Source organism: Seriola aureovittata, chromosome 5 (assembly GCF_021018895.1).
Source record: "Seriola aureovittata isolate HTS-2021-v1 ecotype China chromosome 5, ASM2101889v1, whole genome shotgun sequence".
Taxonomy (NCBI): domain Eukaryota; kingdom Metazoa; phylum Chordata; class Actinopteri; order Carangiformes; family Carangidae; genus Seriola; species Seriola aureovittata.
Window position 1 is genome coordinate 20,370,211 of NC_079368.1, and position 27,831 is coordinate 20,398,041.

The following is a 27,831-nucleotide window of genomic DNA, read 5'->3' on the forward strand; positions in this document are numbered from 1 at the left end:
ACTCTTTAAATACGTTTCTGTAACAAATGCATTCTTGAAAACATCTGATACAATGCTGACAAGATTAAAAAATTATTAAGCCAAGAATCAGCTCAACATGTTCTGTCTTTTCTCTCTCTCCCGGTCAGTCTTTTCAGCTGAGCTGGACCCAATGCTGGTTGAAGTCTCTGCAGGTGACACAGAGAAAATGTCATAAAAATTTCCCACCAGTGTCCCCCCTGCTTCATGTGAGATGACATTGCTGTGTACAGTTCAGACCCCCTTCTGCTGGGATCCTTCCCACCAGCCTTTTAAAGAGAGGAAATTGTCACAATTAACAATTTGTTTTTTTGGCTTTATAATTTCTTTACAAAATAATTTTATCACTATTATGACCAGTTAGTAAAAGGCCAATAGGCCTGTCTTGGTCTTTTAGTTTTTATTACAACTTAAGAAAATAAAGCCCCCCTTTAAATGAACTTCACTCTACTTCACTCCAATATTACCTTTTTTAAATAGAAATTTCTTAATTTGAAATAATGTGAAAAGGCAGTTTCAAAGACACAAGGGAATCAAAAAAAACTTATTCTAACCACCTCATATCCCAGAGTTGGTTTAGGCCTCTGTGTTAACTTTCATCAACCCTGTCAGGTGTCTGACTCAAACGTTACACAAACCTTCTCTCCACTGACTTTATATGCATTATATTCAGTGATGTGGAGACTATATTCTTCTTAAAGTACTGTGAAGACAATCAAATATGCTTATGCCTATACATATTGTCAAAAGTGCAATGTATCTGCATATTTTTTAGAGGATGCATAGCTTTAGCCCATGGTTCACGCCATTTTTGTGCCAATAGTGTTGAAAATAGCATGATTATATTGTTGAATTTGTCAAATTTAATTGCTAGAAATGTGCATTATACTTAACTGCCATTCACATCATTTGTATCAAAAGTATGGACAAAATATATCCTCCCCCAAGTGACAAAGCGGGCGTCAGTTGAGTAAGCCCAGTCCTGGGACACACTGTAGTACACTCAATGAATGAATGTCAAGCACACAGAGAACGCATGTAAAAACTTTATGTCCCATCTTTTCTACAAATGTACAAACATACAATTTCTCCTGCATATTTCTTTTATAGGTTTATAAACAGTGATTTACAACTGCAAACTTTGGAATTATTTGTGAACACAAATCTTTCATTTTATTGAACAAGAAAGTGACTGCTGTCATAGGAGTATAAAAACATTGAGTGCATATTTTTACCACCATTTTATAGTTCAATCAGTTATCAATGTATATGCTAAATGCACAACATATACATATATTGCCAATTAGCACCTCATGAGTTGTTACTTGGCCTAGAACTAATTAGGCTTTATGGGCTTTATAAATCTAACTAAAATGAACTCAATAATGAAATATTGCTTCCTTAACATTATGTGAAGCTCACAAGGTTGAGTGTTTGTGTCAAGTGAACATACAGTTTTTATGTGATTCTAACAGTCCTGAACATTTGTGTGTAAAATGTTGTGTCATGGATGGATTGTGGTTTACAGTGTGGGCTGTAGGCGCAGTGTAGACTGTATGTGTGTTTGTGCACTGCATGTATGTTAGTGTACACATCTAAGGCAGAAATTACACACACCCATCTTTCCTCCAAACACATGAGAAGTGTTGGTTTTGTTCCCCATCCAGGCTTGGAGACTGGATGAAGCAGCGAGCCCACTGCACTTGGAGCTATAATCTCGCGAGAACGACTCCTCGCAGCGGTGCCAGGGCGATGCGATGCGATGCTGTTGCTGTGGGTTTGATTGACAGGAAACATGTCGGTGTGGTGGGAGCGAACCGGGATGCAGCTGCTACCACGGGAGACAGGGAGTACCTGCATCCAGTCCACACATCAGCACCTTTAAAACCACCAGGCTTTCCCCCAGATACGTCTGCTTATGATGCGCTGAGCAGCTTTTTCTTTTTCTTTTTTTTAACGTCCATCTATGAAACGAAGGGGGCACCCAATGGATGCTTTGGCAAACCGTGTAGTCCCGCTCGGTATCTTCATCTTGTGTTTGATTTAGCCTAGAAGCAGAGACACCTTGATGAAACAGCAGGAACTACGAGGACTGTTGTTGCAATGGAGTCGACTCTCTCACGGCACAAACCCCGTCTGTAAACCTACAACATCTTGTTTCATGGCGTTTTGCAGGTTGCTCTGTTCCGTGGGCTTCTCCACGTTTCTTTTCTGAATTATTACTGAAATTTTTTTTTCTTGTTTTTTTTTTTTTTTTTTTTTCTTAAAGTGCAAAGGGAAAATAACGACCACTGCTCGCCAAACTATGAACGAGGAGATGACCAAAAGCGAGGAGCAGCATCTTAGTTTGCAGAAAGCCTTGCAGCAGTGCGAGTTGGTGCAAAATATGATAGACATAAGCATTTCTAGTTTGGAGGGTTTACGGACCAAATGTGCCACATCCAACGACTTGACACAAAAAGAGATACGAACGCTGGAGGTAAGCACCCTATGAGCGGAATGACTGAATTTCTGCTTGTGCATCTTCATCTAAATCGATACGGAGGTGCTGTCACCGTGTGTTATGCATTTCTAGGCCACTGTGCATATTTTTTTTTTTTTCTGTGCCTTTTTCAACGACAACCTGGTTTTCTACTGTCGGCGTTGTCATTGCATAAATATGCAAAGATCTCTGTGCTAAAGCCCACTGCTATCTGTTTTGTGCAGTGCAATAAATCAAGAGGCAACGGGGCTGCAGTGGGCTGTTATAGACTTGCGCATTCTGCAGGTGGCGGGGAGAGAAGGTGGCTCTTCTCCATCAGAATAATATCTGAGGCAGCCGAGGCCTATAGGCAGCCCGTGTTTACAATCCACTACCAATATGACAGCCTGCGCATCTGTGCTCGCAGCGCATCCAGGCCCTGGCGTTATGCAAGGCGAACAGATTACTGAAATTGTTACAAAATATCATTATCCGTTTAATTGGCCCGTGGGGTATTCAGTAATTTGCGTTACGTAATGGTCATAATATCCTGGTGTTGTGTTTGACATATCAGACTGTCCGTTTCGAGACCACTCAAACCAGTCACCCCCCCCCCCCCCCCCCCCCCCCACCAGTGACAGGCTCTTACAGGACATAAAAAAACCCATAAAGTGCGATAAGGTCACTGAAAACTCACTATTGAGCAGCGCAGACACAGCACAGCATTAAGGGCCTGTAAGAATGTTATGGTGATGCCTCAGGAGATTAAAACAAATACCATTAAGTGCGATAAGGTCGCCATAAACTCACCACTGAGTATCTGTGTGTGCCATCAACACACTTTAAGTCCCAGTGGGAATATAATTGAGATATTACATAAAAAAGACCATAAAGAAAATTCACTTGTGAGCGCTTCACACTTATCCCAACCCCACAGGAATATGGGGCTATATAGGCTACAGTATTATCAAAGATGTAAACATACAGTAATATTTTGAATGCTGTGAGCTTTTGAGTGAAGTTTGAAAGTGTTGCACAGAAACAGGACAGGAATGTAATCCAAGAGGAGAGAGAACTAATATTAAGTACAAGTGCGCTGCCAGCAATGAGCAGGCTACAGCATGAAGATAAATGTTCACTATGTTCCCTGAATGCCTTGCAAAGCATTGTGGGTACTGGATTATTTGTTATAAGCTTCACAAAGGTATTCTTTTTACATTACAACATATCAAGATTAATCTGATGGATCTTGGATTTTTTTTAAACTAAGGTTTGATTTTTGGATGAATCTGTTTGACAGATAACATTCTGTTATGTTTTTTTTTTTTTAGAAAATACACACTGGTAATTTGAAAGCATACACGATCATGATGTGCAGATGTATCGGTGCCAAATCTCTAACACAAACTGTGTTACGTGACTAAGGGACTATATGAAAATTATTCAGTGGTAAAAAAGGAGGTCAGATAGCAAGAGGGTATTGCATCTTTTCTTTTTGCCCAAGGTAGGCTAGTCTGACATTTTTTCAGAGAGAGCAGGGGAGCATAAATTGTTACATCAAAAATACAATTTCACTTGTACCATGGTTCACAAAGCTTTACTTTGCCATAATGCAGTGGACAACAGTTCTAGTCTCTGCAGGGCAAGGTTTTATCAGTGTTTACACTGATGGTGACCATTACAAGTTCCATTAAGATGTTATCCTTTAAAAAGTTATTATATGACGATTAAAAACTCGTGCATTTGTTTCCTGGGTGTTTGCAGTGAGTGTTAAAGGGACATTTCATTGTTTTAGATCACTGTTGTGTTGAGTGTGGAGTGTTTGGCTGCAACAGTGCTGTTTGTATCACTTGTTCCATTGGACTGGCATCCCACGAGCTTGAGGGGTGATGTGAGACACGTTTCTACAGACTGCAGAGGGCAGTAATGCAAGCAGCAAATGTTCCAACTATAGAGAAGACAGTGTAAACAGTGCAGCTTCCAAAACACTCATAAATTATTAATCTGTTTATACCTGATCTGTTGAATTGAATGCAGAAAATATAATGCATTAGGGATGTTGTAGTCTTTGTTGTATTCATCATAACCGTGGAACATCTGGCTTCATTTTATATATACACTGTGCTTTGCTGCAACATTTAACGTTAATTTCATCTCACACCTAATGTATCTTCATGGCTTCAACAGTCTTTTGAAGTCTTGCTTTTCTGTACATTCAGAAACACAAGCATTTTCCAAGTTAACCCAAACTATGTCTAATACTGAAAGTCGCTGTTCATTATTATCATGATTTTATATATTGTCCAAATATGTATGACATGCATGAGGGATCCTGTGGCAAAGCATACCCACCATATTCAAATTAATACAATTATTATTTACAGTTGCACCAAGAGATTTTAACCACTTGGAAGCAGAATAATTCCAAAACACAACATCGAACATGTTGCTTCACAAAGTTGTCGTAGCCGAAATCAGACACAGAGGGACATTAGCACTCATTTGAAGTCAGATTGTGACTGTGACTGTTGATGAACAAGCCTAATATTCACTTTCCTTTTGGTCTGTTTTGGTTTCGGTCAACCCCTTAGAAAAAGATTTGGGTCACTAGCCAGCTACTATATTGGCTCCCTTACATTCAGTAGTTTGCTGCTATATTGGCACCATTACATTCATTAGCTAGTGTATTGTCTGTCTATTGCTTGGTGCAAAGTGTCAGATTTCACTCGCAATGTCTCCTATCGTCCAGTATCGCCAATGCTTTGCATCCAAATAGCCTAGTGGGACCCCAGGACTATTAATGTCTCAAATTATGTTTCCTCAGTGGTTGCTCACTCTCTTTATAGAGAAATCTGATTACTGAGATTTGTTGCAGACATCTTAAAGCTGAAGTACAAATTGTATCTGTGTGTTTTGGTTAATACTGATTTGACCATGCTGCAGCACTTTTCAAAATAGTGGACTGGACTATAGTATCCCACAATGCATCGTGAAAAGTAGTGTCAACTGTATAGAGGATCTTTGGTACAACCAACCGATGATCACTAACCAAGCAATATATACCATCATGCATTGCGCTCGCGTTTAAAAACGGAAAACGGTGTGGAGAAAATTACCCAGTAGTGTCCGAAAGATTTTTTTTCGTTTTACCGATGAGCTCACTATAAAGTCGTCTACATTGAGCTGCCTGGATAGTGATTATGGAGGAGCGAATGAGTAAGTGATTTCGGACAAAACCTTTAAAATAAGAAAAAAAAAAAAAATTCGTCAACTTAAATATGCGTCACATCCTGCTACGTCCACGGCCTGGCGCCATGGATACCCCCCCCCCCCCCCCCCCCCCCCCCCCCTCCCTGCAGGTGGCTAGTCTTTCCGACTCCCGCCCTAGGTAAGCTAACCATGGATAAATCCTAAAAACGAAAATAGCGCGTCTAACTCTGGGTGGACAGACTAATTTGCTTTCACTTCCAACGATGCTAGCTTATCTGAATGCTTGATATGTGGCGAGAAATTAGCAAACAACTAAAAAATGTAATGTTGAAAGACATTTCCAGAACAAGCACACAGCATATGCTCAAAAGTATCAAGCTGGAGATGAGCAAAAAACAAAAACAAAAAGCGATTTCAGAATTGCTGCGGAAAGCTGAGCAGAGCAAATATACTTTCAAGAAGTGGATCAAGTCTCCAAACTGAACTACTGCTGTTAGTTTTGTGGCAGCTCAGGAGATAGAAAGGCGTAGAAAAGCCCTTCACAGACAGAGAGTACATGAAAGGATCGTGTGTTTAAATATCAGAGCATCTATTCATAAATAAAATGTAAATATAAATAAAATGTCAACAGTGTTCTTACATTTCATAAATTTAACATAAACTATAGTTTTTGTATATAAAGTATAACTATATATAAAGCCTTATAGGCTGTGTTATCTTCATTTTAAGGGTCAAATATGCTTCAGGGCTATAGATAAATGTTATTTGGTGGGAGAGGGCGCACACATTGCTATTTTGATTGTAAAGGTTGCTGACCCCTGTACTAGGATATTCACAATCCTTAAAAAATACAGTCTCTAGCCACATTTAATCACATTTATCCCCACCAGACTAAATGATAGAAATACCAACATGAATTCAGGTCAGAGAGAGATATTTTGGTAGTCATGTACTGTTGTGGGCTGCTTTTATCAATATCTGGGAACCAAAGTACAAATATGGCCTGTGCTACTGCAGAAATTTGGTCTGGATGGACTGAACTGCTTATATCAGCTTATTTATTGTTAGTATTTAATTTTGTGAGATGCTCGAAATTAACTTATATGTGAAAGAAAATAGTATTAGAAATAAAAGAGGACAAAGACAAACACACACAACAGTTGATTCACAAGTGCAACAAAGGGAATTACTCCTGAGATCTGTCTAATCATCCTCAAATCCTCAGAGTTGTAGAGCCTTTCAGGATGACAGTCCTTATTGCCTTAACGACAAATGAGTTGTCCACCGGGGGTTTCGATCAGGATTACAATGACGTCAGCCATACGCAAAACCTTCCTCGTTAACCTGTCCTGATCTTTATTGAGTGCATTGTGAATGGGAGATTCCTCTACGACATCTCTTGTTTTTTTTCCCTTCATCTCTATTATTAACCTAAAGGACCCAGATTGTGCCTCAGACACAATCTGTTGGAGGTGTCGAGTACTGACCTTGCTTTAGCCAAAAGCTCTACCAAGAATAGCAGCCTATATCATTACCTGGATGAAGTACTAATACTGGTTTCCATTAATATGATTATGCATTGTCGGCGGTATCCCTTGGATACACTGGAATTATCAACACACATAATGAATGAATGATCTTTTTTTGAGGCTTTCATAGAGATGCAGACACATGACGGAGCATGACATTCGATCCAGTTATGTATTTCATGTAACAGAAAGGAGGGTCGGTGAAAGCAAGTGTTGTTATTCATTCATATTCAAGTATCAGATGGCTAAAGGCTTTACAATGTTTGCTTTTTTTTTGCTTCAGTGGTGGAACCATGGTATTTTTCCACTGTCTACTGTAGCATGGAGGGCTAAAGGGCTCATTATGCTTGAGGCAAATAGGTTTTACAAAGTGTCTTCTGATCATGTCTGAAGCTACAAGAATTTATACCTGTATAAATGGCCACACTTGAAGGGTGTATGAAAAGCCCTATAGTCTCCTCTTGGCTTGATCCAACTGCATCGCTTCCTGATCTTGTGCAACTGGGAATAAAGGCGTAAACTTTCAGACGGCTTCTATTTGAAGGCACAAACAAAAGTTGTTGTTAGAAGAATGAAAAATGGGAGAGAAGTTCAAACCTTACCTTACGTTCACAACTCTGCACACCTGGCCAATCGCTGTATAGAGTGGGAATAATAGTCACATTGTTTGTCTGACATATCTTGTTAGCAAACAGATGCTAGTTACAGAAACATTATTATTCATTTGGAGTTGTGCTTATGTCTTCCAGGCACTTGAAAGTCCAATATTTAGTCTCTTTTTATTTCTTTTTTTGGTCTCCACCATCTCTTTAGAGAAATACCTGGCTATTTAGCTACCTTATGTTCACCTGCCTGCTGAGGCCAAAAACATGAGAGCGGTGAGAGTGAACCAAAACAGTGAAATTGTGGTCCGGATGGCTAAGCAATGAGTTGAATCTTCCAACAATGCTCTATAAAGCTTAGGGGAGGTGGTAATTCTCTGTTGACTCATAACCTTTCACTGTCACATTGTTTGTTGTTGTGTGTTTAATTTTCATGCCGTGAGGAGTATTACTCAGAATTTCCTTTTGAGATTTTGATGATGATGATGATGATGATGATGATGTCATCAGGTTCTCACAAATGGCACATCTGAATTGCATTATGGGAGCTGTAGGTTAGTCAGGATATCTCCACCCCCACCGCTTTGATTTTGAAGTTTCTTTTATATGTGTTTTGTGAGTCTTCCAACTTTTTGGGAATGGAAAACTAACTCACTGGTGTACCATTTTGATAGAAGTCTACTTTAATAGGGTTTATTTGTCTCAGTTCGTTTTGCCTGTGGACAATCAGTAATGTCTAAAAATCAATGTGCTTCTCTTTAGGAGACACATTCACTGTAATGGCTTCCTCAGCTTTTTCTGTGTAATATATGACTGTTGAATGTGCTTTCAATGATTAGTTTTCTTAAAGATCTAGCACCTATGAGTACACCACACCGAGAGTGACAATAAACATACAATGTCTGTTTTTACCCAGTTCATATTATACATACGAACCAGTAACAGTGTGCTGCAGCTTAGTAGGCTAAATGTGGGGACTTGCAGTTGTGCTTTCAGCTGAACTAAGGTTCAACTCACAAATTGCACCAACCTTTGCTGAAAGATCATTTATTATGCTCTTGACTGAACTTGAGTGATAGTGCTGGACATTTGAAATGCAGGAAAACGCAGGACTCTAGTTTAACTGATCAGATAAAGCTGATGTGGAAGTTATAGTCTGTCGTGCATTCATTAAGTGCTCCAGTTTATCTGGATTATCTGTGAGTGTAGCAGTGGTGAAGAGGTCAGTTTAGCTCATGTCAGATGGGAATAGCACCATGTAGGCTCATCTACTTCAATAGTCTGCTTAAAGGAACACTCCATTATTTTAGGAAAAAGGCTGGTTAAGATAAGTTGCCAGCGTTACCATGCCTATAAGAGGAGCCTCTGGTTTTATTGTTTGACAGCGTTAAAGTGGATGTGAACAGGTATTTTTTTTAACTCTCATCATCAACAGAAAAATATTCTTTAAAGCTCCTGCAAGTAAAATGTTCATATTATCCAGCGTAATGGAGAGGTAGTATCAGAAAACTGCTACTATAAGACTCTATCATGAACCAGAAAAACTTTGTACGTTGCTCTTATTCTTTAATTTTAACTATTCGAGGTAGTTGTAGAATAGATTTACTAGAGTTCTAGTTTGTAATGATTCTCACAGATTGACCCAACGTCCTTATGACCTTAGCAATCAGCACATTAATATATAAAATTCTCTCTCCTGAGCTTTGATCAATTTCTCAGTTTAACTTTTTAATAAAATTGGGGCTGTTCATTTTTTATTCATTTCACTAGCTTCACTGAAATTATACTCTAGATCCAACGTTGCTCACCTTAAAGACTCACCAGTGCAGTTTGAGAGACAGGATGGGTGTGACCTCTTGTTCAGAAAGCTTCGATTGTTGCTTGTTTGTAACGTCACAGTGGTAAAAATACAAGCAGTATTATAAGAGGGATTCAGCAGTCTCTGCAAGGACAGAAGGTAAAATAATAAAGTGTAACAAAAAAAAAAAAACAGGGCTAGTTTTTAGCTCGTGCCATGCTATTGTTAGCCTGCTAGCCCTAGCAGCTTATGCTTGTACACCTGCCCACAGTACAGTATGTTCAGTCCCTTCTGGTTTTTGCCACAGCAAGGGAGTAAAGTTTCTCTTGCCAAATCTCCTCTGACTGCAGCTTTCGGATGGCGATGCCACATGGTGGTTGGTTTTACATGCTAGATCAGGAGCATTAAACTCGCATCACCTGGGGGCCACATTGTTCTTGCTGAGGGAGGCTTCCTGAGTGCTCATCATAAACAAACCTATTTTTATAACAATGAATTTCACCTGTATACATATAGTACTGCTCTACATGTTTAGTTGAATATTGAAACCTTTATTTCAAACATTTTAGGCATTTAGACTCTTTGTCTACTAATGGTACAAACAGACTTACTTAAACAGCAGTAAGAGTGTAGAGCCATGCTAGGCTAAAATAGTGAAACACAGAGGCTGCATTTAGGTGCTTTGAGTTAAATGCTAACATTGACAGTGACAATTACAATGCTGCAATGCTAACATGCTGATGTTTAGGAGGTATAATGGAGATGTTAGTATGGTAACATTTGATAATTACGATTAAAAACAAAGTGCAGCTGAAGCTGATGGGAATGTCATTTGTTTCGCAGGTGTTTGGTAATAAACCAAAGTGTTTTGGTCAGATCAGAGGATCACTAAAGTGATTACAATTCATCCTGAGGGCGACATGAATGTCTGAACCAAATTTCTTGTAATCCGTCCAAAATTTGTTGAGATCAAAGTGGTGGTTTGGCTGACGGACAGCTTGACAGACTGACATTGCCATCCCTGGAGCCATGCCACTACCATGGCTAAAAAGAAATTTGGGGATCACTTCAGTTGGGGAAAAAAAGAAAGATACATTTTGATGATAGAAGTATTGATGAGAAAAGTTTCTTTCCCTTTTTCTTTTTCTCTCTGTCTCTCACACTTCCTTTCATTTGCACTAAATAAAAACCAGTATCTTTACATGTGCTGCATCATGCTATTGATGCATTTATACCATAAACAAATATAAATGGTAAGGTATATTTTAAGTAGAGGTATTATGAGACTCATATTAAGACATTTAGCCAGGGTAAATGTGTGTTTCTCTGTAGGTGTGGACTGAGTAGTCGCCTTATCGGGCAGAGCGTAGCAGCCGTGGGCAGCCGCTGTATGGGTTTTCTGTATTCAGAGGTGACTTGCTCGTCCCTCCTCCACTGCTTTCTACTGTGGTATGCGCTGATGTAGGCCAGCACTGTCTAATTTCTACCAGTCATTTTGTAGGTGTATGTTTGGATTGGAGCCATCCACATGCATCATCCTTAAGTCTTCAAGCATCACGTCAGCCACTGCGGGCCTGGACCTTATTTTACCATCGTGTTCAGTCAGACCAACCGTTCACCTAACAGCAAAGATACTTAACAGTAAACTGTATGTCCTGCTTGCAGTGGTGTGAGGCTTATGTACAGTCATATAGAATTCAGTTTCACTAATTGACTTTGACCTGCTTTTTGTCTCATTAAGTATAGTATTCTGAAAATATGCATCGTTTTACAACAAAGATTGTGGTATTATTAATTTATTTAATAATATTTATCAAAGGACAGTTACTGAGTTTAGTTTTGCATAGAACATAGGCCTACCAGTCAAAATAGTTACAATTTATTCATTTTATTACTTATGATAAATAGAACTGGCAAATATATTATAAGACCACAAGAGGCTAACAAAATAATTCCCAAAATAACTTATTTGTATTCTCTTGTTTGTTAAAATTAGTAATTATTGTTGCATTGGTTGCACTATGGGACAAAAATAGCTACATACATCTAACTAAAAATGCTGAAACATACTGTTGTGTGGTCTGTTTTGATATGGCTGATTAGCTCGGGGACAGTTACAATAACCCCTCACCCTTCAGCCATGACAGAACATCGTGTGCTAGCTAGACACACTTACCTTGACACGTGCTAACCGTCTTGGAAACAGGTTATTTCCAACATTTCACTTAGTTTTATAGAGTGATCAGTTATTTTGTTGCTGTTTTTGAGATGAAACCTCAAGCGTCTCAACAGAGGTAAACTGCATGAATTCCAAAACGACAGACTCGGCACAAATACACGTTGCTGTCATAGAGTAAACTGGTCGATGATGTGAATTGTGAGTGAACTCCTGCCCTACGAGCATCCTGCCTTTAACTCTCTGAGCACAGGTTCATTGGAAGGTCAGCGCACTCTCATCCTCACTAGGATGTACTCACCGAGAAACAGCACTGCAGTTAGAAATGCATTTTTAATAACAAATAAATGGGGATGTATTAAATGGAGTGCCTTCATAAAAAGGATATTACTGCCATACAATTAATGGCCAGAAAAAAAGTTCACGATGAACTGTGAAATACTTTAAAGATAAAATATAACATAGTTTCAAATGTATTTGATAGATACATGCAGAATGTGAATCTACTGCTAATTAATCATTAATAAAGCTATGAAAACTTTGTAGTTAATAAAAACAGAAAAAATGCATTAAAATAACTTTTAGTTTGCAGGTACATTGTCGGGCACATTTGAATAATCTCTTATTATTTTGAAAAATCACACTATAGCAGTTTGATAAAAGCATTTACATTATTCAAACGATTACCGTGTTCATATGGATGCATTTGACAGGCAGGTTAATTTTTTTTTAAATTGAGTCTCCTGCTGTCATCTCTTTCATGTCACATCTTTGGTTTAGCATGACATGTCTTTTGTAGTCCTTCCTTTCCCATCGCTGCTCACCACATTTTGCGTGTAAAGAAACACATCTCTGACCTTTTGTGGATGAAACACTCACTGAACATGTGAATTGAATAGTAAAATGTTTACACGGCAGCATAATTGAAGGGATGAGTAACTTAAACTGTGCTAATAGGGTTATGGTAACACTGATTATGTTCTCATATGATGCAACGTCGTGATAATCAAGTTAATTATTAGTGAGGATGTGAATGTTCCCCTGCAGGGATGATAAAACCTGAGGGAAATACAGTTTTGAAATTACAAATTGTTGCCTATCAATCAAAAAAGTAAGAATCATTTTGTTGAATTCATAAAGTTAGCTTATGGACATGGAGTTTCCCAGTAGGGAAGAATATTAGAGCTTTATTATGGTTGTATAAATAAAAATCAAATCCAACCAAAACAAGTTTGACCAGGTCAAAAGATGGTCAAGATACAGTATGAGCCAAACAAGTGATACTGAAAACTTAAATGCATCTTTTCCAGATTAGAAACAATGATTGTGGGTTTTTTTTAAGGTGTTAACAGTCTTCTTCTTCTTCGCTGTCTTCGTTGGTGCACATCGGCCACCTGATGTTGATCAGTGGAATAGCAGGAAACTAATGGTGGATGTGGATTATGCCACATTTGCACCCTCAGTTGTGTGTATTATACCAACTTAACGGCGACCCACACTAAAAACACCTCACTACTAGTGGTTAAAACACCACAGTAACCCTAACTAACCCTAACCCTAACCCATTTAGCAGAAATGCTGTGCTACATTTACAACATGGAAGTCTATTAAAAGTAGGAATAAATAAGGAAATAACCAATAATAATATTTTTTTAGCAGTACAGCATGATACTCTTGGTAATATTTACCTATAGTTTAATTTAGATTTTTGTAAATATAAATATGTAGGTAGAACGTGACAGAATGTTGTTGTTAGTACTGATATGGATTCAGTGTCTTGCCCTGAATCTCTTCAGCAGAGTGGATACTTGTGGTCACCTTCTGTTTATGGTCTCTCCACAACTAAAACGCCCCCATTGCCCAAATATCAATGAATAATTTAACCAGTTGAGCCACTGGTATCAAAAACCTCTTTTGTCTGGATAAAATGGCAGCAAAAAAGATGTAGCCAAATCCAAACAAGGACAGATCAGGCAAATATTGAACAATACTAATGAAAAATGTACTTTGAAAAACTTGCCTTTTCCAGACGCAAAGTCAGGGACTCTGGGTATTCCACTAATCTCACCATGGAGAGTTTTCATTGAGAACTATTTTCTTCCAAAATCAAAATTGCACAAAAGATATTGTACATACAGTGTTGTGATTTACTTGAATCCTGTTATTTATTTATTTATTTAGTTTATTACCAGTATATGTTGCATCAGTGTTGCATCATATCATGAACAAAGTTAAGACCATTCGTGCAGGGATATGGCCAATCGCCTGTACTGTACAACTGGTGATGAGGCTCTCCTCCACCACTTCCACGTCCCTGTGTTTTGCAAACGCACCCTGTTTCCCTCTACAGGAGTTTCCCACTACAGCCACAGCTTTCAACCACTAACCACTGGGCAGCTCCACTGGAGTAAACTGGCGTTAAGTGATCTTAGCCATGATGGTTGAGGGCAAAGAGAGTATTGCATTTATTTTCCCTGCATTGGTTATTCAGGCCGTCCAGGGATTTCAGTGCCTTTGCAGTAAACAGTGTACGTCTCTGACTGTGACGCTGCTGCTGCTTGTTACTGTCTGTTGGGATTTTGGGGACTTTGGGTTTGTGGAAAATGTTTATGTTGACTTAATGAGTGTAGTCAGAGATTAATGGTGAACAAATTACATTCTCGCAAAACTGACATTAAAGCTATTAGTGCTTTTTAGAGAAGGGCACCGTTCTGACTTTTGGAGGATTCAATACCTACATTTGTACAGTGTCTTTTTCTGTTGCATTATCAACCTTGACTGAAATAAAAGACAGGTGAATTCTTTAGGACAGGTCCAGTAAACAAGGGGGAGGTTTGGAGTCATTAAAAGAATTAAAGTACAATATGTAGTCGGAAGTTGTTTTTATTTTCAGCTGTGAATATAGAATATATGTGGACAAGAGAAAAGGGTAAAACAAAGAGGTTTGGTGAGCATTAAAGAATTCCTCCCTCTCTGTGTTTGTCCCTCTCCTCCCAGGGGAAGTTGGTGAAGTACTTCAGCCGCCAGCTGTCCTGTAAGTGCAAAGTGGCCTTAGAGGAGCGCAGTGCTGATCTGGAGGACTTCCCCCGCCTCGGCCACTGGTTTCGCATCGTCAACTTGAGGAAAGAGGTCACACAGGTAAGATTTCAGGCTGCCTAGTTTTTTTTTTTTTTGTCTAAAAATACACCCATGTATTTTCCTTTAGCTATCACAAAAAAATGTGATCGCTCAAATTAAAAATCTGGTAACAGGCAAACAAAAACAGACAAATAAAAAGAATTAAAAAATAAATAAAAGTACAAATTAATTTTAAAAAAAGTGTGCCATCCTCCTATCCTTATCATTGTCTTGTTGGTTGATGGTGGTTTTAAAAGAAAATCTTTTTTTTTTTTTTATAATTCTTTCTTCAAATACAAATGTTCATAATCTGTCCACAGGCTGCTAGGCGATCAATAGTCATTTTTACTCCTTTTTAGTTTCTGTTTTAGTGGTTGGTTGGAGAGTAAATGCTCTATAAAGACGTTATCAATGCTGTTGATATGAAAATATGATGTTTTCAGGCACGTTTGCCTTTAATCAAAGTTTTTATTGTGATTGAGATTTTTGTTGTTGTTGATAACCTCTGTGCATGCGGTATAGGACATAAATGCTATGTATTGCATTTTATACAGTTTATGACCTCTTTCCACTTAAAGCATGATCAGTGGATAACATTAAGATTCTCACTACCAGCTTTTGCTGCTATTTGAGGGTATAGTATTGAATTTTCGCTGCATCTTTAACTTAAAACCAAGTGTTTTCATGCATTAATATGATTGTAATGATGTATGTATTTGTGTGTGTGTGTGTGTGTCATGTGTTTGCACATGTGTGTGTGTTTTGCAGGAGATGAGCCCAGGTGAGGTGACCCTGGAGGGTCTGCTGGAGATGAGCGAGGACCAAGTGTGTGAACTGCTGCAGAAGTTTGGTGCCAACGAAGAGGAGTGTGCCCGACTCAACGCCTCCCTCTCCTGCCTCAGAAAGGCCCACCAGCTCGGTAAGGAGTCCACCCAAATAAAAACACAGAGATGAGCTCACACACACACACACACACATGAACAGAACGTGGTTGCTCTCCCACAAAATGTCTTTAAGGGAAAATACTGGCGTCCATTTCAAATTAAACAGAGCAGATATGGCATGCCTGCAAAGATCCCCAGTCGGACTCAAACTTGGAATGCAATGAAATGTTTGGCATCTTAAACCTATAGGCCACCAGTATGCAACAATCAGAAAACTTTTAATGTTATAAACAACAAAATTCACATAATCCTTTTCACAACAGGTGTCTGGTTTCCAGAAAAAGACAACTCATGAAAGTCTTACTTTTGGCAGCTAAGTTGCACATCTCAGATTAGTGTTTCCTTGAATGCACTAATAAGGAGCCGCACTCGGTAGTGTAATCATGATTCACGTGAATCATCACACCTCACTAATGTCACTTTAGAATAAACCAAGTGAGTCTCAAATCATTTTTTTAGTGTCTGCAATTTGAGCTTTATACAAACTGACATACATCAAAAAGTGCTGCCAAGAAGTGGGAAATCATTTTTTTTTTTTAAATGTCTCTCAGTGGTTTTCAATGATATGAAATATTTACAGTTTGTAGTTAATCTGCCAAAAATACAAGATGTGGTTATTTAAAACTCAATAATGTCCAGTAATTATATTTTGCTCAATAAAAATCTTGAGGAGGATGCTTGTTAACAAGCCGCTATATTCAATGTAATGACCAACAATTACCTCATTATCTTGTTTATGATTCTGTGAGAGTTGCAGTGGGGTTGTAGGGGACCTATTAGTTATTATTGTTATTGGTAAGTAGAGTCTAAGTATAGGACAGGGTATGTAGGACAACCTTCACACAGCCAGTGATAAGAAACCATTCAGTTAGTTCTTTAAAATCATTATCAACTCCATAAACATGTAAATATTGCACAACATATTATATTAAATAGTATGATGGTGAGATGGAAGATGTATTAGCATTTAGGTGACACTCAGTACTGAGCAGAGGTGACACCCAAGGATGGATTACTGAAAGTGCCCACTGGCTTCAGGCCCAAGGGTCTGGGGGCTGCATGGCGGAAGCCTTTTTTATTTAGTGACTATTTATTATTTCTCTCTGGAAAAAGAGTCAAAGACCTTAGTCAAAAGACGAGATGCCCTGATGACACTTTTGCTCTGTCTATATGTGATTTATTATCCAAACTATGTTTTGTTTTTTCCACATTTCCCTCGTCTTCCCTTTCTCTTACATAATACAACTGGACTGTGCAAACTTAAAGCCACAGAAAGCGAACAACTGAAATTAGTAAAGCAATTAAAATATGTTGGATTATTATTTTTATAATATTTGTGGAGAGGAGTGTCACTGTGTTTGTGCTGTGGCAGGAAGCTTTTCAAAAGAATCAGATGACCTCTTCTGATCTTGAGTCAATACTGAAGTTCATGTGCAGTTTTTAATCAACACCAGCACTTAACACTGGTGATCCACACCCAATATGAAGTGATTTGTGCTTGAATTTATTTGCTAGAGGCAGTGCTGCAGAAATTTAAAAAAGGACACCATGTCTGGAATATAATCCAGAATCCAGTTTTATAGACTATAAAAACTAGACCTGACATGACAATTCACAGCAGATCTGTAAGCCAACTCTGATAAGTGTTGGTGCATTTTGATATTTATGATTATCTGTCAAGTTTCAACTTCCTCCAAGAAATCACTTATCAAAACAGTGTGCAAGTGTCTATACAGCAGGTGGTGCTGTTTCTATCATGTTCAGTTAGAGCAGTTCAGTGAAGTCCCTCTCTGACTTTAGTCTCAACAAAACCAAAAATCAAACTGCATTGTCACTTCTATGCCAGAACTCTCATGAAGTGGATAAATTGTTTTTCTACGAATCATCATTACAGCATTCACAGATAGCAACATAAATATGTGGGGTGTTACTTCAAGTGTCTGTGTGTCATGTAGTCATGTGTCACCATCATCATATACAAAGAAATCACTAATGCCTCATGTGAAAACTATGTGTTGCAAACACCACATCTCTCTCTTGAATAATCTAACCAGCACATGATCTGCACCAGAATACAAATGTTTAACTACAAATACTTCCTCCCTTACAAGAAGTTAGTATTATTATGTATTAACATATATATACTTATTATGTTGTCTTAACAACCTATTATAAATCTTTCAATGTATGTTCTTTATTCTATTATGCTACACACATGCATTTTTTAGCTGTATATTGCTGCACATTATCAATTTATCAGAGTCACCTGCCATTGATTGACCAGTTCAATAGATTTTTCAGAGCTTTCAACATAAAAGTTACTCAGTCGTGGAATTGTCTGAACTTCATGTTGAAGTTTTTGATGTCATATTTTAAACTTTTACAGTGTTTTTATTTGAAGTTTTGATATCCATAAGAAGATATATGTGTTGTTTTAATGAGGTTCTGAGCCTCTCTTATGATTAACCGAATGAAAATATATCAGATTTCATGTAAAACACTCAGAGAAACCAAATACTGCAAGGCTGGATTGTGGTTTCAGGCGGGCGGGACTGGGGGCATGGCTGAGAGCGGTGACTGCTTTGTTGTGACATCACCAAGTTAGAGAAGTCCTGACATCTTGTTTGTGAATACAGGCTGTGTGTATTTCTCTGTGGACTGAGCGCTTTGATACTTTGACAGTATTAATACAGAGCCACAAGACATCGAAATCTTACTTTATACAATATGGGACCTTTTAAGAGTTGAGATAATTTCACCACAAGGTCTATTTTGTAGATTTTTGTTGGTATTGCTACAAATAATTGAATGATAAAACTGATGTTTGTGTTTTACTTAAATAATTTCTAGACTCAAATGCAGAAAAATATGGAGGCAGGCTGGATGAGTGAAATACACTTACAGTCCAAGCACATGGATAACAGAAAAAAAAACACGAGAGAAACTAAAGATAACCAGGAACAAAAACAGATAATCCAACGCAAGAAGCAAATCCACAGAGAACATGGGGAAAGAAACACAGTGGAGCTGACAAAGAGTGAGGCAGCAGGTACCGAGACACAGGTGTAGCACAAAGGCAGGAAACACACGAGGGCAGTAAGCAAAACACAAGGAAAGTAATTTCAAAATAAAGCAACAGAAAGTGACTAAGAGAGCCGATCAGGACGGTTTGAGTTTACATTGGATCAGGTGGCATTGATGCCATGCTGAATTCTTATTTTTTAATGAGATGTAAGTGTATGCACCAATATTTTTCTCCTTGTTTTTATTGCTTGTCGGTTCAAGTTCTAGAAGTTGCCCATCTCACAATGTATAACAGATGTAAAACCAAACCAAATATATAATCATCTGGTCTGTTTTGTTTGTTTGTTTGTTTTTTATGATGATTTTACGGAACTAAGGGGACTTGCTCAGCTTTATGCTGCTGTTATTCCATGGTTTCACACCAGGTGGCGTTACAGACCATCCTTTGTTTTCAGTGTCTGAGATTTCAGCTTTTGCAATGATACAAAACAATCAGAAGAGGGCAGTAGAGCCTCACTAAAACTCTGTCGTAAGGTTTAGTAACAACCTTTTGTGAACCCGTTTGATAACATATCTGTTTCTCCTCTACTCCTACACACACACACACACACACACACACACACACACACACACACCTACACACACTGTTCTGTTCTGTAACAGATGTCCTTTCAGACGCAAGGCTCTGCTGAATAATTAAGCAAATTAACTTGATGAGTAGTTTTTCTTCAATGTGCCCTCAACAAAACAGTGCTTCATGCGTTTTATTAGACGAGGTATAACTTGGCTGTTCTTCAAAGCGTTTTTAATTTTTCTTTCATGTGATGAGAAAGACTTCAGACATTCATACAAACAAGAATGTTTCACAAAAAGCCTCAAAACCAGACTCTTTGTGCGCCTGCAGGTATCCAGGTGTCCTCTCCAAGTACTGGCACCTGTCTGTTGGTCCCTGTGCTCATTTGTCAGCCTGTCTGGCTGCGGTTGCCCACCTTACTGTGAGCTTCTTCAACTTTCCGCCTATGTGTCTGTCTCTGATTGGAGAGGGGGGCGGATGTTGTCCACAAAGACAGACAGAAAGGCAGACGGGCAGACGGGCGTCCCTTGGCAGAGACTGTCAGGCGGTCTCAGCCACCCGTGCCTCAGTCCAGCTGGATTCGAACCAGTCAGGCTTCAGGCTTCTCTGGAGACCAGCTCACTGTCTCTGACTTTGGATCTTCACTCTGCGTCTCCCTCCGTGCCAAAATATTGATTGTTCAATCTGGACCACATGCATAAGTGTTGCACAATTAGATCTAGAGGGCATGATACAAACGTGTAAAATGGAACTTTTTCGCCATTACATTGAGTTTGTTATTATTATTATTATTTCATTGGTTTGAGCTCATTGTTGACTTTCGTTTTGTGGCACTCCATTACAAAAGCTAGATGGATATGACCAGCCTGCCCACTCACAGTGTGGCCCAGGCTTCTAAACAGAATAAGCTGTTTAGATTGTCTTCTTCCTGAAACTTACAACCTGTTGCCCTCTCACTACTACCTTTATTTTAATTTTTTTTACAGCAATGAATTATGCCCTTTAACAGAGATTCCTTTAAGATAAGAACGAAAAAAAAACAACAACTCAATGTCCACTCGCTTTTTCTGGAGCTTTCAGCCTCATCTTCCCATCTTCAGTGGTTGGAGTTTGCTCAGTTGTCATGGAGATACTGTAGAACTTGGGTCACTTGATGAAAGGTGATTGGATACCAAAAAGCAGATGGTAACCCTTGTCTCTGTGGTTGAAAAAATGATTGGATGTGAATGTCCGTCTTCATTTTTCTTTAGGGCTGCCACTTATTAAAAAAAAAAAAAAAGAAGTTTAAACGGATTAGCTTCATTTAACTGCAACCCACGCAGCCCAAACTACTCTGTAGAAGTTTATTTTTTCTTGGCCTATTCATCCATGTTTTTATGGATTGTATAAATTGAACCTTGAACCTGAAGCTTTGAACAGCGGCAGGACATGCAGTGGATGCAAAGCTCTGTTTAAGTATGCACTGAGAATTTTGAATAAAACCGATCATTACAGATTTGATTTTTTTTTTTTTTTTTCATTTTCCCACTCTTAAACTGTAGTGTGAATTTCAAGTAAAAATTCACAGCCCTGGAACAGACTGGAGAGGGGTTAAACATCACAAACTGTCTTTGAACAGAGATAGGGGTTATGATCCCCTCCCATATACAACCACTTGTTATCTGTTATCACTTCATGAGTACCATACTAAGATCTGCGTTTGTTTCATATCTTCACTGTCTACCTCTTCTTTCCTCTCCTTTTTCCCGTCCTCTTGCTTATTGTTTATCATTCCCTTCTCTGCCATTCTTCTTCTGCCCATTGCCTCAACCGTACTCCCATCACCTCCCTCCCGCTCTCTGGGCTCTCCAAAGCCAGGGTCTGGCCACACATAGCCACTAATGGGCTCTCTAACAGGGGGGGCTGGCTAGAGATGTGTGAATACATCACAGCAACACCACCACCACCACCACCACCTCTACACCACCGCACAGAGCACTGAGAGGCACTTTCAGCCGAGAGAAATACAGGGTGTTCAGCAGGCAGCATTCTTCATATTCTTACCCAGATGGAGCCTGGAGAGAGAGATGTGTCATAGCTTCCAAATCTCGCCACATTTGCACATCTGTGTGTGTGTTTGTGTGTGCATGTTGGTGGGGTTGTGCGAGTCTCTGCGTGTCAGCATGTATATATGCAAGAATAAATGAAGAGTGTGTGTGTTTTTACGGGGTTACACAGCCCCGTGAGAGCATTTAGAACTTAAACACAGCGAGGCAAGAAGCGGAGGATGTTCTTATGTCTTGAGTCTTTTTTTTAAGAGTTATATTTTTCTCTTAAAAATCTGGAGGTTGTTGCAAAAGTACAGATATAGTCGACCATTATGAATGAAAGCAGAACGAAGGATTTGCAGATTTATGCGCATGCTTTTTTTTTTTTTTTAAAGAAAATATGTTGTTCCAGTTTATGAGTCATGAGGAATTAAAGAAAAAATTGGCAGACACGGACATTCACATACTTCACGATCCCATACATCACATAACTGGAGAAACAGAGAACATGATAAGTGAACGTATGCTGCTCTGTGGTGTAATGGTGGAGGAAGGAAACTAATGCAAGTTAATAGAATTTTTTCACTACAGGCTCTTGGGATTGCAGTCCACGAGTTGCAATGAGGATGAGTCATACAATTCGGAGGCAGCCGGTCGGTTCTTTGTGCCGCAATATACACACATTATCCAGCCCGCCCCTCTAGACAAGTACACGCACACACACACACACACACACACACACACACACACACACACTGATACAAACATTTTCACATGGAGAATTTCTTGAATATTACTTCTTCTGTTGATCAGGCTAATAGTGTTGATCTTTGCTCAGCACGACAGGTTGCCTCGGTACCTTTCATCTGTAATCTCTGACAGCTAAACTGAATGTCCCCACGCCCTGCTTTGAGACAGCTTCACATGCATACAAACACCTAATTGGCTTCAAATGACATCAGTAAGAAAAAGAGATGAAGAAAGGCAGAGGAGAAGGAAGCAGAGAATATGTGAGAAAGGGGATCGGAGGAGAAGAGGGAAGGAAAGGAAAGAGAAGGGAAGGGGATGGGGGAAGAAGGATGTTGAATAACATGAGGGAGAATTAGGGTGAGAAAGAGGCGATGACGACAGGAGGTTGTCGAGGAGAAAAGAGCAGATGCAACAGGGAGGGAAAGCGACCAGAAGAAGCATTGACCGTACCCCCCAACATCCATCTTCTTGAACACCTCTAGGTGGTCTTTATCGGCTGTTAACTAATTAGCAGTCTAACTTTGTGTCCCACTGATTACACTGCAAGAACGTCCACAAACCATCCACTCCAAAGAGTCAAGATTTAAAAGGGACGCTACATCTATTGAACTCAGCCATTGCCCTTTTCACCAAATCCTGTTTACAGTGGCAGTGAGATAGACCTGCTACTGTCCCAGTGGCATTTCACTGCCATTTAGCCCAAAGAAGCAACACATCTAGAGGTAATTAGTCCAATTATGAGGCTCTTATCTGCCTTTCTCAAAGCCTCACTGTATGTTAAGATTGCCCCAGTAATGGTGTCGGGGTGTGCTATTTGCATTAATCACTGTAGAGGAGAAACGGTCCTAAATGCTTCAGGTGCATTGTTTGGTTCGACAGTTGATTCTGAGATGCAGGGTTATTTGGGTGAGAGGAGAAAATGGAAGATTGATGATGATGTGGCTCCAAAAATTACATCTGAGGTTATGCACGTACTCGACCAGTATTTGCTAATAAATGAGAGGAAACATCGGTCCATGAGGATTTGTTAAAGGAAGGGTTTACGCTAGCTGTTTGCCCCTGCTTTCAGTCTTTATGCTAAGCTATGCTAATTGATGGTTTTAGCTTCATGTTTAACACACAGACATGAGTCATCAGTCTTTTTTAACAAACTTTTGGCTGGAGAGAGAAGGACCACATTCTCCAAAAGATTTTTAAAGTCTTTGACAATGACTTTGAAAATGAAATCACATGTTCATAGTGTGACGAGTTACTCTTTTGTTATGAAAAGAAGATCAAGCCATTGTTGTACAAGTTCAAATTGCACCATATACCATATCTCTCGGACTTTATTTTTGCCTCAAATAAAAGAATTTCTTTCAGCTCCCATTTTTATAGAAGAGGCAGTAATCCAGCTAATTAGAGCAGAGATCCAGCAGAAATGTCTAGTCGAGAGGTAATATTTCAAGATGCACAATTATACCGTTTTATGATTTGGCTGGAGGCTGTGACAGTGATTGCTTGCTCATAGCACCATCATGTTTTTTTTTTTTTAACAGTTGAAAATGAAAAGTGCTTGCAAAATGTATTATGGTCATTTTATATTATGATACAGTTTAAATATTACTTAATGCAGCTAAGAGAGAAGCAGTGATGAGGTTAAAAAGAAGCAGTGTTGTGATGTGAGTTCAGGAGCAGAGTAGGAATGCGTTCACAGAAATTGATCAAGCGTAGTCAGGACTTGATATCAGCAGGTACTGCCATGTTGAAATGCCTTTCAGCCCCCTGGAAGACTCAATGTTTTCTTTTTTTTTTTTTCTGTCAAAGTTCTCCATGAAAAGCAACTTCTAAAACTCACTCTCTAACAAGCACAAGCCACACAAATGAACTAAAATCCCAGCTCTCAAAGGGGTTATGCTCAGTCTGTGTTCATCTCATTTAGCGGCGAGCTGCTTTTGGTTTGCTTGAGGCTTTTGCCTAGGTGAGATCATGTGAAATAAGAAACTCATAAGTCAAGTCTGGTTACTATTTTGCTGAAGCAGTTGCTAAGATACTAGTGTGCTTGATGAATTGACTCATTACATGAAGCAAACAGTTTCATAAGTGTGATTCAAGTTCATTGGTTTCCTTGCAGAGAAATTTCACTTGAGTATCAGCACTGTCAAAAACATTTTTATGGTGCGGCTGCTTCATGCAAGAAAATAATTACCAAAGGGAAGCTCATGATTTAAATCAAACGTGATTGGTTGACATTTTCAAAAACTATCTGGTCAGAGCTTGCCAGGTGCATTTTCAAATGGACAGTACACATTGGCACCTCATGTGCCAGTTATTAAACACCCATAGACCTGCCCAAAAGCAATCAGGTTTCTGTTGCCTCCCATCTGTTATCTCAGCCTCAGTGATGTGAATTCACTGGTGGCTGCTGATTAGTTTTAGTCGTTCACGTGGGGTCAAGCTGAACTTTTACATTTCTGAGTGGCCCCGTTGGGGTTTTATTCCTGCTAATAAAGGAGGCTTGATGAAGCATCCTCCTTATCTTTTCCTACATCTGTAGATGAGCACTCTTTCGGGCCCACTCGTCCATTCTGCGTCTCCATATCCTTCTGAAGGGCTTTCTCGGGTTGAGATGTGAGCCTCTAAATGTGGGTTCAGGGACAAGTGTGAGTGTGGTCCTCAGGCAAGCCCCACCGAGGGCAGCGAGAGTGGCAGCGACGGCTTGGCTCGAAACGCCCTACTGACTAATAACCATAGGTGTGAATTAAAGCCGTGAATAGGCTGTACATTCATGAGGTCGATCAGTCCTTGCAAATGTGATCTGTATTTCAGGAGTATAAGTCAATGTTGAAAATGACAGCGATTGCTATTGATATGCATGTCTTCAAAATGCTTTTTAGTTTCCCATTTCTCATTTTGTACTTTCACTTCTCACAGACATATATCATGTGCAGGGGAAAGCAAACCATGTGCCATGCAGTGCTGAAAAGCTGCAGGTTTCCATGACAAAGACATTCACTAATCAGAAAACGTCAGGCAGATAACACGTATAAATTAGTGACATCATCATTTGACGTATTGTAATGTTATGTTTTCTTGTAACTTTTTTTTCCACAGCCTTTTACATATGTGTGCTCCTGTTTGGTGGATGTGTCACAGACAAAACTATATTTTTTACCACTGATAATTGATTGCTGTTAAGAATAGGTTTCAATGTTCTCAGGTGATACGCTCCTGGATAGTTTAAAATAATCCACCTGTTAAGCATTGCATTTCTTTATTGCTGGATTCAAGATGGAGGGTAAAAAAACCAAAATAAGAGATAGACAGAGACGTTCGATGTGTCCCAATTCAGTGGCTGAATCCATCGGAGGAAGAGGTCTACGCATAGGCTGAACCGAAATGAGATCTGGCCTACAGAGGGTTTTCGGCTCCAGTTGCCGAGCAACTTTGACAACACGTAATTTTTTTTTTCATAAAAACCTGAGGTTTTAAAGCCCTAGGTTTTACCGTTAGCCGTTCATTGGCATGAATCTTGGGATAGATTGGGCCACCTGTTGGAGCCTTCGTTGCCCAGAAAAATAAAGCTGAATTCCTCAGCTGCATTTGAAGGAGCCGTCAAAATGGGACAGCCTAGTCGCGCTGCTGTGATGCAATTGGTCTTCAATTCAATGCAGCCTCTCAAGGATGCAGCCCCTGAATTAGGACAGAGCTATTGTGTTTTTTTTTATTCAATGCATTCTTCTTCCCTGTTGAAACATTGTACCCACAATGCAACTCAGCCACAGAAAGCTCAGATTGGGATGTATTATGTTATGTTAACTATGGTAGCGTCTGATTCCTAACCTCAAGTAGAGATACAGACGGCGACAGAGGTCGGGAAATTCATGTCTTTCATCTTCAAACTTGCTCAGTCCCAATCAACGCTGACTACAGTGGCATCACTTTTTTTCAGAGTGCTTCATTGCAGTAATTGGGAACAAAATTGTGTGACATAATAGCTTGAATCAAATTTGACCCAAAATTGGAAAAAATTACTGATTTAGAGTAATTTTATTTCATTTTTGGAGATGTGTGGGAAGTGGAAGAACACAACACTGACAAATTATCACCTTGTAGTTCGTATCATGAAAAGTTAATATGTACTTCCCTTTTACATACCTAGGAGATAAATAGCAGCAATGTTCACCAATTCCTGAAAAGATATCTGGCTCTTCAGCTGCTTAATGGTTAACTACGTTGACCAGCTAGTTGCTAACTTTGTCTGTTAGCTGTTTAATGTTAGCCAGGTAGCATAAAGTCGTTTTTTTTTTTTTTGCCTTGCTTCTGCTGGTTGATGAGAGCGATGAGACTGAACTGAAACAGTAAAGTTGCGGGGTTAAGTTCCCAAGTTAAGACAAACAAAAAATATTTAAAAAGAGAAAATGAGACCCATGAAAATTTCTGTATATTATGTCCCTAGTGTCTTTGCAGTCGTTCCTTGTGGCCTCTTCTTCATAACATTACCCTGTTCGTAACAGAATAGGAAAGGCTGCAGGCTCCCCCCCCCCCCCCCCCCCCATCAACTTTTTCAGTTCCTCCGGGACCTTTTTAAAAGAGATATTTTCCGTGGTTCATTTGATGTTGCTGGTGTTGACATTGTGTTTGAAGTTTGTGTTTTTGATGCTTATAGTTCCTCAGAGACAATGTCGTAGGGAAGAAAAATAATGACAAAAAAAAAAAGGGTTGTTGATAGAAATTTACATTAATGGTGGTTCGGTGGTCAATAGCAGTTTTTCGAAGACTCTGGGGTCAGACTCAGTCATGCATGAGATGCTGCATCTGCTGAGATGCTCCCAGGATCAATCCTGCCAACATTATGTTTTGTTTTCCTGAACAACCTTTTGGCTATGCATAACTGCAGATGGAAAGGCAAGAAGAATATTGTAGACTATTTCAGCTGCGTCTCTGCCAGATCAATAAACACCTTCTTTTTTTTTTTTTGTGTGTGTGTTTCTTTCTGAAGAACAACTTGAGGAGGATAAATTTCACAGTAACGGAGGTAAAGTATTGTCATCTGAGCTCAAAAACACACTCATTCTGGCTGCTCACCTTCAAGGCTTTTTTTTGTTGCCTCTGTTTCTGTCTCATTCAACAGAAAGTTTAGTTTTGGTGGAAGTCGGCTTGTGTTATGACTCATGCAGCTTTGCCCTGTTCTGTTTCGGCGCACTCTTTCATGTCTCTCACTCTTTTTGCTCCATCCATTCATGCTTAATCTTCTGCACATATTTGAACACAACTGCACTACTAATGTGTCCAAATCAGACAACAGCAAAGATAATTCTTCATTACCCAAATTGAGCACTTGTTGGTCCTAAATGTCTGATGCCTGCTGCCAGGATTTCTCTTTCTGCTGCAATCAAGAAGTGGATGTTTTAGTAATAAGAGCATGTCAGGAACCAACTTAGTTTAACTACACACAGAAGCACATTTTCTCACTACCAAAGTGGTATCTAGACCTGCAGATAGTTCTGCTTTTATTTGCCCAGGTTTTGAAATTTCTACACAGAGTGTTCTCAATGCTGAAAAACTGTTATATTCAACAGCAACCTCTTTTTACATAAGAACACTGTTTCAACAGTTTTC

The 27,831-nt window shown here is 39.2% G+C and overlaps 1 protein-coding gene across 1 annotated transcript in view; it reads left to right on the top strand.

Moving 5' to 3' along the window:
• Window positions 1–1,144: 1,144 nt before the first annotated feature.
• ksr2 (kinase suppressor of ras 2) overlaps window positions 1,145–27,831 on the top strand; it is a 96,450-nt gene continuing 69,763 nt past the window's right edge. The window contains 4 exon segments of the mRNA XM_056376087.1: window positions 1,145–2,497; window positions 14,792–14,932; window positions 15,680–15,830; window positions 27,212–27,247. Of these exon segments, the coding sequence (XP_056232062.1) occupies window positions 2,324–2,497; window positions 14,792–14,932; window positions 15,680–15,830; window positions 27,212–27,247 (502 nt within the window). The 5' untranslated portion in view covers window positions 1,145–2,323.